This window comes from Poecilia reticulata, chromosome 7, assembly GCF_904066995.2.
Source record: "Poecilia reticulata chromosome 7, P_reticulata-male-v2, whole genome shotgun sequence".
NCBI lineage: Eukaryota > Metazoa > Chordata > Actinopteri > Cyprinodontiformes > Poeciliidae > Poecilia > Poecilia reticulata.
Genome location: NC_088836.1, coordinates 24,314,224 through 24,326,465, shown reverse-complemented (window position 1 = coordinate 24,326,465; position 12,242 = coordinate 24,314,224). Strand labels below are relative to the sequence as shown.

At 40.1% G+C, this 12,242-nt stretch overlaps 1 protein-coding gene across 2 annotated transcripts in view; it reads left to right on the top strand.

The window, feature by feature from the left end:
• The first annotated feature begins 9,726 nt into the window (after nt 1-9,726).
• Nucleotides 9,727-12,242, top strand: part of scube3 (signal peptide, CUB domain, EGF-like 3) — a 113,731-nt gene continuing 111,215 nt past the window's right edge. For both annotated transcript variants that reach the window (XM_008414203.3, XM_008414200.3), the window contains exon 1: nt 9,727-10,288. In XM_008414203.3, the coding sequence (XP_008412425.1) occupies nt 10,189-10,288 (100 nt within the window). In that variant the 5' untranslated portion in view covers nt 9,727-10,188. The remainder of the gene's footprint in view (nt 10,289-12,242) is intronic.

The window sequence follows — 12,242 nt, the reverse complement described above, 5'->3', positions numbered from 1 at the left end:
TAACCTGCATTTAAAGTGTGTCAGGATTATTATTCACAGTGATGTCAGCCCCCATGTGTCACATCAAAGCAGACACTGACGCACAGATTCAGGTTTGGTTTTGGTGTGTGTGTGTGTGTGTGTGTGTGTTGGTGGAAAAACAGGTGTGACTTGTTTTTCAGCCCTGATGGAACATAGTTGCTACAATCACTTGACTGAGGAACTTTTAAGTTTAGACTTTTAAGTACAATTAATTTTGCTCTTTTAATCTATTTTCAGTTCACTGCTTGCATTGAAAATGGAACTAAAAATGTGAAATGTATCATGTATATCATATTTAGTTTTCAGATCTAGAATTGTAACTATTATTCATACCGTTTTTACGTTAAAATTTTGTTACTAACTTCAGTGTATTTGGGACTCTATGTAATAGAGTAGCACGTCACTGTGAAATGAAGGCATTAAACCATGTACTGTTTGATATTTCATAGTATTTCATGTGAAAAGACAGATATACATGCATTGGTTTTCCACCACAACATAGCCAAGAGTTACACTTTTATTTCATCTTCTTGATTCCTCTTCATCTTCCATATCAGTCATATTTTGGGATTGCATAAGAATGGTTCCAACAGATTCTCCCTGAGAATCACCTGAACTACACATTTCTGCAGCACCTCCAGAGTTAACCAGAGAAGCTTAGCTGCTTCTCTGTTGAATGCTTTTCCTGGCTTTGAATATTGTCTTTTAACCCACCTCTGCATTAAACTTCTCCCTAACCTATCTGGCATGTTCCTTGTACTTTGTGATACCTCTGTTCATTCATTTTCTTTAGCAAACTTCTAAACCTTTTATTGGAATTACTGTAATTGATTATTTTAAACAAAGCTGAACTCTATCCACCATTTAAGAGTATTTGTAAAGATTTTATTTAGAGGTATTAGAGTCAAAAGGACAGAGCACAAATGTACATAACACTTTCCAAAATTTGATTTACACATATATTCTATTCTATCTCATACAATCCCATTAATATAGATTGATGTTATTGACTGTAAGGAGGCAAAATGTGACAAGGTTCCAGGGATACGGACATGTTTGCAAGGGGCTGATTCATATATTCATGCTTTCTTCTCTTGATTTCATTAAGCACTTTCTACACATGTGAGGACATATAATAATTAGCAACCCAGTTTGTTCACTGTGAGAGCAGTGAATCTCATTTAACTGCATAACGTGACATACCACTATGGGTGTGGTGCATAGATGAGCCTTACACCATCCACCTTTTTTTCCTTTACTGTTGTTGTTCTGATCACATCTCAGATATTTTCTGAGCCTAACTTTGTATCCAGTTCCTCATTTGCAACACTTGTTGACAGAGTATTTTCATATCTTGATGTGTTTATTTTTATACACCTTGCACAAAAGGCGAACTGTCAGGGAGAGCAAACGCCAACCAGCTAAAAATGGGATTTAAATGTTATTTTGAATATTAGCAAATAAAACACAGGTGTACTTAGTTTTACAGTCAAATGTACAAAAAAAGAGATACATTTGCAGTTTACTTTTTTTTTAAGGTTCTCTACAGAAAAGAAACTGGAAGAGAAAGCAACTCAGCGTTGGCAAACAAACACCAGAGGCTTTGTGCTGCTGCGCGGCACGTTTCTGCGCGAGTCGACTCTCTCTTCTGACAGCTGACCTTACTGAGGAGCAGCGCGTGACAGCTCTCGTCACTTTACCTGTTACCTTCACAGGCCTCGTCTATCAGGTGCTCTGAATAACATGCCACCATAGCCTGCATCCACAATGTGCAGCATTCCTACTACAAACAGTTTGCTGAGGTGACACATCCCCAGAGACAAAATGAAAGTAGTTGGCAGGGATTAACTTTCCATCGTGTCAAACATGGTTGACAGACAGGGTTATTGATTTAAAACTAAATTTAAAAAAAATAGTAAATGGTGTATTTCTAAGAGGATCAGTCTAAGAGCATCAAATCTGCTGTTGAAAGTGAAAGGACAGTTGTGTTCATCATGTGACCCCAGCTATGGCAGACCACAGCAGAAACACCTCAGAGAACTTTAGATTCCACACAGTCTTAAATGAGGAGTCTAGTGTGAAATTAGCCTGACAATGTAACATTAGAGAACTATCTGTAACTAAATTAGATGTGATCCACACTCATTTCCTACCTGTGGGATAATAAAAGCTGTTTTATAAGGGTTTTCAGCTGGGACTTTATTTTCCACTAGAGGGCAGTCTGGATCCATCAACCAAATTTTCAAGCTGTCGGAATCACAAATATTTTACATGTATATAAACCCTTCAGGTTTTATAAAGACCATATTAATATGTAGTAAGTACTCTTCTTCTGCTCTTCGTCTTTGTGAAAAGAAGCCCTTTTACTTTTGATTGCTTTAATCCATGATTGTTTTTCTTTTTCTCTTAAGTGCTTAAATTACAGGCAGAGAAGCTTTTAAAGAAAATTTTAAAGAAAAACTATGGAAATAATATGTAATTCTACTACTAACTGGAACTCAAAACCAGAAAACCTGAATTGTGTTCTCTAATTCTGCTTGCGATGCACTTTTTGTTTACATTTTTTGGTTTGTTTTTATGATTGTTGTTTTTTTGTTTTTTGAAGGATTCCTACAAAGTAAAGCGTATTTGTCATTTGTTGGTTGTCTTATTTATATAATAATTTAGTTGTTTGTAATTTATTAAACCCAAAAAAAAATTGGCATTAATTTGCTTGTTTCAAACTACATATTCAAGTCTTTTTGAAGCTGAAGAATTAAAAAATTGACAGTAGCAGATAGTCTGGGAAGACATTTTTATTCCTTCTAGCTTCTCTTCTGGTTAAAAGCTCAGCCTAGAAATGAACTCTTATATCTTTAACAGCAGTTTTTTTTTTTTTTTTTTTTTTTACCTTTTGAAAACAGAATTTCTTTGTTCTGTCCTGTGAAGAGGAAGTGATTCAGGTTTGGGAATCAAAGCAGAGAATAACGTCAGAACTTTGAATATGGGCGATTTGCCGTAAGGATTTACTCACTGAAGTGTCACCGTTGAACTTCAGCTTGGACTTCTAGGGCTCAGGGGGAAGTTAATGAATTTTTGCGGTTTGATAAAAGTTAAGTGTAGCTTTCTGTTTTTCAGATAAGCTGAAACTCTTCGAGACTCCTTGGAAACATTCCCCTTGTGACAGGAGCCAGAAGAGGCTTTCATAGCTGCTGGAATATCTGGCTAGACGATGAGCTCATGGGACTTCCCCACCATCTTGGCCTTGTTCTGTACTTACCTTCTTACATATTGTCTGTCTGAAGCAAGCCACCCTCCCCCCCCTTTGACCTTTCCTCCACACATGAGTTGATCATGGAGGATTAGTTGGGACAAAGTGAAACAGAGCCACCGCGGAGCACGCTCAGGTTTGAGCATGCCTAGCCAAGTTCTGCGTCATTAAAACAGTTAGCTGAGAATAAATGTCTATCACCTCTGCTGCGTTTGAAATTGCCTGCCAGCAGACATACTTTAAGCACAGTACACTTGAGGTGAACGATTATGCTTCTTTGAATGACAAAACCACAGTGAGGATTACATTTGGGGGAAAATATCCACCGCTTTATCTCATTTGATCTTGACTAGTCCGCTCGATTGTAGGCGCTCACGCACACTCGGCTCAACACGCAGCCGCTTCTGCATGCTGAGTGCTACCTACATATCTCCTGCTGTAGGGGTAAAATTCACAGCTGTGGGAAATAAGCAGGCATAATCTGGAGAAGTGGAAAGACTCATTAGATACCTTCCAACACAGGCCTCCGCTTTGCTTTTTGGAAAAACTGACATGGTGAAGAAAAAACCTGCCCAGGATTCTTTTTGGACCTTAATTGGATTTGGGGTGCCGCTTATATTTTACAAGACAACAACAGTATTATGCGGTTAGTTCCTTGACGCGGCGTGTCAATAGAGACACAGTAGAACTGAGTTTAATTAGGCGTATCGATAAGCAACCACTGAAGATGCTCAACTAGGTTGAAACTTGTAGTGTGAGACTTTGAGGCCACCCCTCTAATGGGCTGGGACCCTAAGCAGTAATGTAGTTTTCCTCTGCCACTGACTCTCTCTGGGAACAGAGTTGCTATACCAAAACTCTGCAAAATCTATGAGTTACAGTAGCTTTGAAGTCAGGCCAGAAAAAGAGAGTTTTTCTTCAAGTTAGTAGAAGATGAACTTTTGGATGTAATCACAGCACACAGTCTGTGTGGATAGATCTCAGTCAGCCTTTCACATCTGCTCACTGCAACTTTGCTCCATTTCTTCCTTGCAAAACTGCTCAGGCTGCATCAGGCTGCTTGGGGGTTGATTGTGACAAAGCCCTTCGCGATCCCCGCTACAAATTCTCTATGAGATTAATGTCTGGGCTTTGACTGAGCCACTTCAGAACATCCGCCTTGTTGTATTCAAAACATCTCTGTGTAGCTTAAGCTGGATGCTTCAGGTCGCTGTCTTGATGGAAAATGAATATCCTCTGAAGCCGTAGTTAAACAAATTGTCCTACAGGATTTCTCAATATTTTGCTGCATTTTTCTTTCTTTTACCTTCTACCTTTACAAGCCCTCTGGGCCTGCTGGCTGGTGAAGAACCTGGACAACTGCTGTTGTATGAAGAAAAGATTGTAACTCCTTCAGATTTGAGCTCTTTCTCTAGTCTCATTACATGGTCATGGTTTGTCAGGAGGATCTTATTGACACAGATTTACACATGACATATCCCTTCCATTTCTTGATGATAGATGTAACTGAACTCCAGTTACAGCTCTGTGCTTTGGAGATTGTTTTTTATCCATCTCCTGACTTACACTTTTCAATACCTTTTCTCTGATTTGATTGGAGTATTCTTTTGTCTTCGTGCTATAATTGACCTTCCAGACACAGCTGTCTTTTTATTTTGCAATAAAAAAAATCCAGATATGTTTTGCTCATGACTGATTTGTAAAAGCAAGAAAAGGGATCCAAGTGTTTGAATACTTTTTATAGGAACTGTACATGACACATCTTTCTCCAAACTCATTAAAATTTCAGATGTGTTGATTTTATTGTTCTAGCATGTGTGTATTTTTTACTGGGGTGAAAAAAAAAGTTATGAGCAAAATCTAAAATTAATAAAAAAGCTAGATGACATCATCAGAACTGTAATTACCAGTGAGGTATAATATTTTAGCAAAAATCAATCAAACCCTGAAACAATAATTACTCTTGTGCTCTAAAAAAAAAAAAAGAAGTCATTTTTAATTTTCATTTTTACTTAACATTTTTGTGCAAATACAGAGAACCTGTGATGCTTTTACTCATCGTCGTACCGCTTTGAGAGTCTCATGCCAGTCCATGCTTAGATATTTGACTCAGAACTCTGCTTCTCCTCTCTTGATAACTAGATTTCCTCTTGAACTCTTTGCTCTCTGTTAGTGCCAGTGACCGAGGCTGTGGTCGCGAGGCATTCCAGGGGCAAGCCCGCAGCGCTTGTGTGATGACTGCACTGAAGTGTTGAACTCAGCAAGCCACTCTGTTCCCCTGTGGTGCTGGCCTGGTGAGTACCAAGACATCCTGCTGGGCCTGCGGTGGTGTTGGTAACCTCGCATATAAAGAGTGTTTTTTTTTTAAAAAAGAAAGGGAGAAGGGGAAAGTTCTGTGCTGTGATATCAAGTGGTTTCATGTATAAATCTTTCACATGATCGGAGTGCAGCTTCTTACACATTTGAGGTGTCCCCGGCTTAGCTTGTGACAAACAGCGTTTGCAATGGCTTTCTCTGAAGAAAGGGCTTCATGACCCCCAGGTTTAGAGTGAAGCTAATCGTTGTCCTGCCGAAAGAGTCTACAGCTGCTACAGACTTAGCATTGGACCGCTACAAGGCTGTCCTCATCCAGCCTATCGTTTCATTCAGACTTAAAGACAAATTTTAAGCACAAATGAATGTTTTGGATGCAGCTGATTGCACTGCGTTTTATTTAGGAGTACCAGAAAACAAGGTACTGGATAAAAATCCACATCACATTAAAAATATATATGTATTTCTACTTTGTTTTCAACAATTTTAATATTTTGCTTTCATTATCCACTACTTTGCATCAGTCTATTAAAGGAAATGCACCGTATCTTGAGGTTGCAACCTTGCTGTTGCCTTTGTGCGTATCACATCTCTGGAAGGTGTTGCATAAAGCTATCTCTGTCCCCATAAATTTCAGTCCAATTTCACTTACTAAGCATGGAAGACCTTTGTTGCTCTCCTGACACCTTCTTCATTCTCCCTTTGCTCTTTACCTAACATGCAGCCAAAGTCCTCTTCATGAGGAGAATCATAAATTAAACATCACCTATGTTTCCCTTGCGTGTCTGTCGGTGTAAAAAATAGCTCGTCTCGGTGCACGGTGTGTTGCCCGTGCACGGCACTCTGTCTCGTGCTCGGCTGTAACCGTGTGCACTGACTTTCTCAAACTCCCAGAGTGGCTGTGAGCTCATTTGGTTACACAAGTGCTCACAATTACCCAGAGATTTGGCCATGGGGATTCAGGATATTTCTATATCCCTGTCGGATGTTGTTTTAATTACACCAAACTGCTCGACTCTGTGCTGCAGATTGACATGGTTTCTTTCTTCTTCTTCTTCTCCTTCTTCTTGTCCTTCTTGTTCTTCAGAGGCTTCTCTGAAAGTTTACCTGTGGCCAGGTTTATTTCTGGCAAAACAGAACAGAGTGGCTTGTGAAACCATATTAAATCACATCTTGTATCAAGGCTTTTAATTTAACTTAATTACATTATCACAAGTCATCTTTAAAGCACAGGTAATGACAACATTCAGATAGGATGAAAGATAATGAAAAATAATCTCCCCTCCTTCTCCTTTTTCTGCCTCGAGCCGTTTAAGTTTGTGTGTGTGTCTGTCTTTAATTCTCTGCGAGGCAGAGCTCTTATCTCCAATCAGCGTCATTGTGAAGCCCTAATTATATTTGATTGAGTAAAAGAAATTACACATGAGAAAGGGGATGATAATTATAGTGCAGAAATCTGCGCGCGCCATAAAATGCAAACATAAATGCATTAACGCAGCTGATTAATTCAGGTGTGAAAGAGGCGGCAGGTGTGAGGATGCAGATGGTCCGGATGCGTCGACACTCCCTCAAAGAAAATTGTTGAGGATCAAACTCGTCAAGGATCGTTCTTTGATTTGGGGATTCATTTTGTGCTCATAATCAGGCGTTTGCAATAATGGTGGATATTAAGCATCTTCAGTGCCTCAATTTTCACCCAGGAAGCTTTAATGTCCTGCTGTTGTCCTATTTGCAAAGAAATGTTCTTTCTGTGGAAATGTATGACTGACTCCCAATATTAGTGACGTGACTTATTTGACAAAGAGAAAGGAAACTTCCCACTGGGAAAGACCCTGTACGCACAGGCAGATAATATGGTGCTGGTTATGGTTTTGGATCAAGATGACAGTAAACAGTATGTGCATGCAGGTTTTTTGGTAACCAGATGATTCACATAAAGCTTTCACCAATGCTCCTGTAAACAATTACTGATTATGAGTTATTATATCTGAGGAAGCAATTCATTCTGGGTTGCACTTCAAACAACCGCGGTAGCCCATTCTACATCTTAACTGAACATAAATAATGAATTTTTAATGAAAAAAGCATGTAGCCACTGGTAAATACGGGTAGAGAGCTTTACAGCAAATTTCTATTTATTACAGAAGCGTAATCTTAGTCTGAAAAAGAAGCAAAAATCCAACCCTTACTTTTTTTAAGTGTGGAAAACCTTTAGAAATCACTATGCATGAGGTGGGTTACACCCTGGACAGGTCTCCAGTCTATCACAGTGAAACACAGAAACACACACGACAAAATAAATGCACACACTCTCACACCTAAGGGCAAAATGATGCTCCCCTTTTCAAATCTAAGTGTTGATAGTGCCTTTTTGATCTCCAGATCAAAATGGTGCACTGTGGCATCCGAAGATGCCAGTCCTGACAGCTGAGTGCATTTCTTCTTGGTTTCCTCGTGTCCATCTGCTGATTCCATGTCTTTTTGATGCTCTCCACAAGAGGTCCTTGGCGTCTAGACAACTCTTCTAATGGTCCTTTTTTAATTCCCTGTCTGAAATCTTGCACGGACGAAATGTCCACGGCCAGTTTATGGCGCAATGATTCTTTCCACTTGTGGACTATGAGCCCAGTTCTTGAGGAGTTTAGAAATTCTGCTGGGACCGCCGCCATCAGGTTGCAAATCTCTTGAGAGAGAGCTCACTGGGGTTTTTTTTTTTCCAGTATTAAATGTTTCTTGCATGACACCTTTTTTCTAATTATTGATAGATTTCAGCTGTGTCGTGACTTTCCATGCTGTTTTGCACATCGGATCATGTGTTCAAAATATCCTGTCATTCTGTTTTACTAAACATTTTATTGGCAGTTATGGTTTGATTTCTTCGTGTGTTTGGACTGGATAAGTTGCTTCTGACATCTGATGAGAATTTCATGTCAGCTGTGCTTGTAGAAATGTAAACTTATTGAAACTGGTGTGTCACTGTGTCTGTAATGAACCTCTATCCTTTAGAATCCTGAGTTGTTTTGAGGTTTATTATGTTTTTGTTCCTCGGTTTCTTTCTTTGACCAGCGTTGTGTCTGTTTTGTTTTAGTTCAGTCACTCTTTGTGATTCTAGTTTATTTCTTGTCTGTCTGTATTTTATTATTATTCTAGATGAATTATGTTTTTTTTAGATCTATTCTTTTGTATTAGAATTATTTTCTAGTCACCTGTGTTCTCTCGCTCATACCTTGTGCCATTTTTTTCTCTCTCTTCCCCTCACACTTACAGCCCGGTAGCTCATCAGCCCAGGTCTTTTGTTAAAGCATTCACCCTCCCAGTATTTAAACCTTTCTCTTGCTCACACTCCGTTCTGGCTCCTCCTGTTAAACCTTGTAACGTCCCTGGATTTTCCTGAATTTGTTTTGTTCTGGATCCCTGTTTTTGTTTGGCTCTGGTTCCTTGTGCTGCCAAGCTTTTTCCTTACTATTTTATTGTCTTAATTTCTCCATTGAGTCTTTCAACGTGATCCATGCTCCCAGCTCTTGTCTGCATTTTGGTCCATTCTCAAACTCACACTACGGCCACTTTTAGAATGGCATTGCTGAAATAAATGAACTTTTCAAAGATGTTCCAAACACCTGAAGTTAATGTTGGGTTGCTAAGTAATTGTAAAACAAGCTGTGTTGAACGGAAAGTGAAATAAATAAATAAATAAAATAAAATAAAATAAATTCCCTGAACATGTATCACAAGGGGGCCCAACAGAAGTTCTGCTCTGGGCCTCATATAGCCATGGGTCGCCTCTGCTTTAAATTATCCGCTATAAATGCGCCCTGACTGTTTAGTTGGCCCAGATGATGATGATCTCCACGCTTTACTGGGTAACTACAGAATGCAATCTCCAAGCTATTACTTTTTTCATCTGAGGCGTTTATAAACCCATCAACCCCGTTGTCCCCCTCGCATCCCCCCACCTCCTTACAACAATTACTTTTTACCACACTGCCGTGACGGCAACTTGTGTTTTTGCGCAGGTGCACGAGCCGGACCCGCACCTCTTGCGCACGTGGTAACCCCTTGCTCACCTTGAGCCCAGCCAGCACCTGCGTGTACGTTCCTGCAGAACAAAAAGAGAGAGAGAGAGAGAGAGAGAAAAAGAGAGAGAGAGAGAGGCTGAGGTAGGAGCTGGAGCGTCGGAGGAGTCAGGAGCACTGATCGGACGCTCCTTCCTCTCTCCTCCCCCTTTTAGACCCCGTCGAGCACTCCATCTCTCGCTCCTTTCCCCCCTCTCTCTCTCTCTCTCTTTCTCTTAAATTGGCACCGTCTCTGAGCTCGAACCATGATAACAGAACAGGCTTATTGCGCTCCGCGTTGTAGGGCTCTCCTCAACCCCGATCACTTTAAACTGAATTAAGAAGACGTTTAGAGGAGAGAGAGAGGGGAGAAGAGAGAGAGAGAGAGAGAGAAAAAAGAGAAGATCGCACCGTATCCTGTCAGCGGGTGCTCAGGAGGAGTAGCAAGACACTACATTTCTGCCACACACACCCTTCTATGTTCTGTGTGCTCCTGCGCATCGCAGATCCCAGAAAGTGTTCCTGTCGTGTTGAACTAAAGGAAAAGTTAACATGTATCTGCACGCTTTGGTACGCGCAAGCCTTGGATTTGTGGGTTTCCTTTTGGTCGCCTTTGTCCAACAGTCAGCTTCAGGAAGTAAAACCCCTCAAGGTAAGTTGTCGCCTCCAAGTGCCTTTCATTTTACTAATTGCAGCCGATCATGTGCCTAAATTAGTTCATCAGACTGAAAGCAAACACGTGTCCAAACAATTTAGAATCAATATCAGGGGCGCCCATAGAAAGTTTTCAAAACGGGTGGCGAGATTTTTTTTTTTTTTGAGGGGCTTGGGGGCTGATAATCTTGGGGGTGGCACTTAACAACCAAAAGCCAAAACTAAGGTTTGTTGTCATGGGATAGAAAGAGGGTTAAGGAGCAAGGCTGGATTTATTGTTACTGAAGAAGCACCAATCAGCCGGCCAATTTTTCCTTTATCTTTATCTAAATAAGTAAATGAACCATTTTAGATCTAGAAACACATAATCCAGGACCATGAACATCTACTTTTTTGAGTTGAATAAAAATCAGGCAAAAGTTCAGGTAGCTTTAATGTAAAAATGTGGGAAATCTTTAAATAGAAATGTTTTTTGTTGTTGAGAAATTAAAATAAAAAAATACAAATCAATAAAAAAAAAGTATCAGCAGGACAGAGCTAAAAAAAACCCTGGAAATCGGTATTGGCCAGGAAAAGGGTGATCGGTGCATCTTTAATTATTACTTAATAGTCGTGTGCTGCAGTGGACACAAAAAATCTTAAATTATCTTAAATTATTAATAAAATATAGAATTTAAATCGCTACAAATGAGATTTGGTTGGGCAGCCAGACATTATTCTTAAAACATTAATTACAGATTAAAAGTAACAAATGCATTATTGTTGTCAAACAACGTAAAAAATGTCATGTAAAATTTATCATTGAGAAAATGCTTTCTTAAGTGAGGAAACACCAGAAACCGGTATAAACCGTGCAAAAAAAAAAAAAAAAAAATTTTGGAAGTCAAAACCACAGCTAAAACGTGAAGCTCCATGTTAATCATAAGGGTGGACAGAGTTGGCACCACATATCTGAATCAGGCAGACCGTGATTACTTTGAAACGCAGATCTATAGTTTTTGGATTCCAGTTTTTTTCTTTAAGCAGATGCTTCCTGTTTATTCTGCGTCTCATTTTGCAATCATTTAATTGCTTTTTATTGTCGTTCGTGCTGTGTCAATCTGCACAGTTGCTTATATTTATGAAGACTTGCCAAGACAAAAAGAAAAAAAAACTGGAAAAAAAAACCCACAGTGAGGCTGAAATTAATTTTTTTTTGTTTTTTTTCTGTGAGTTTGCTGTTGTTGGAATGAAGCTGCTTGCTTTGATCTTGAGACGGCATCGGTTGTGTGAACGGTTGCGTTTTGTAGGTAATCCTGCAGGTAATCATAGCAAGAATACGGGGAGGTATTTGTCACAGTCTAGACAAGTATTTGACACCAGCCCGCAAGATGTGCACACACACACACACACACGCACACACACGCACACACACGCACACACACACACACACACACACACACACACACACACACACACACACACACACACACACACACACACACACACACACACACACACACCAACGGTGGAGTCTCTGTCTGTCAGACACTGCAGCTACAGTGCTGTCCTACTCTCTCATCTTGTGAGAATTCATTCAGACCAGACTGACCCGACCACCTTACAGGAACCAGAAAAGACACGGTGTAAAACCTTCGGCTCTCTGATCCTCTCTTCTTTCTCATTCCACCCCCTCTCCCAGGTTTTCATCACTTAATTTTCCCACAATACAAACGCCGAGCAAAGCTAGCCGAGTATTTGCATGCAAAGACGCATCAGGGTTTGTGTGTGAGTGGCTGATTGTGGTCAGTGATGTTTTGCACTCACAAAAAGACATCTCTCGGGCGGTCGACAAGGGAAAAAGAGAGAGAGAGAGTGAGAGAGAGAGAGAGAGAGAGGGGGGGTGGGTAACTATTTTGCATCCTGGGTGGTCTGCCCCCACTTGTGGGAAAACTCAATATTTACATTTTGCA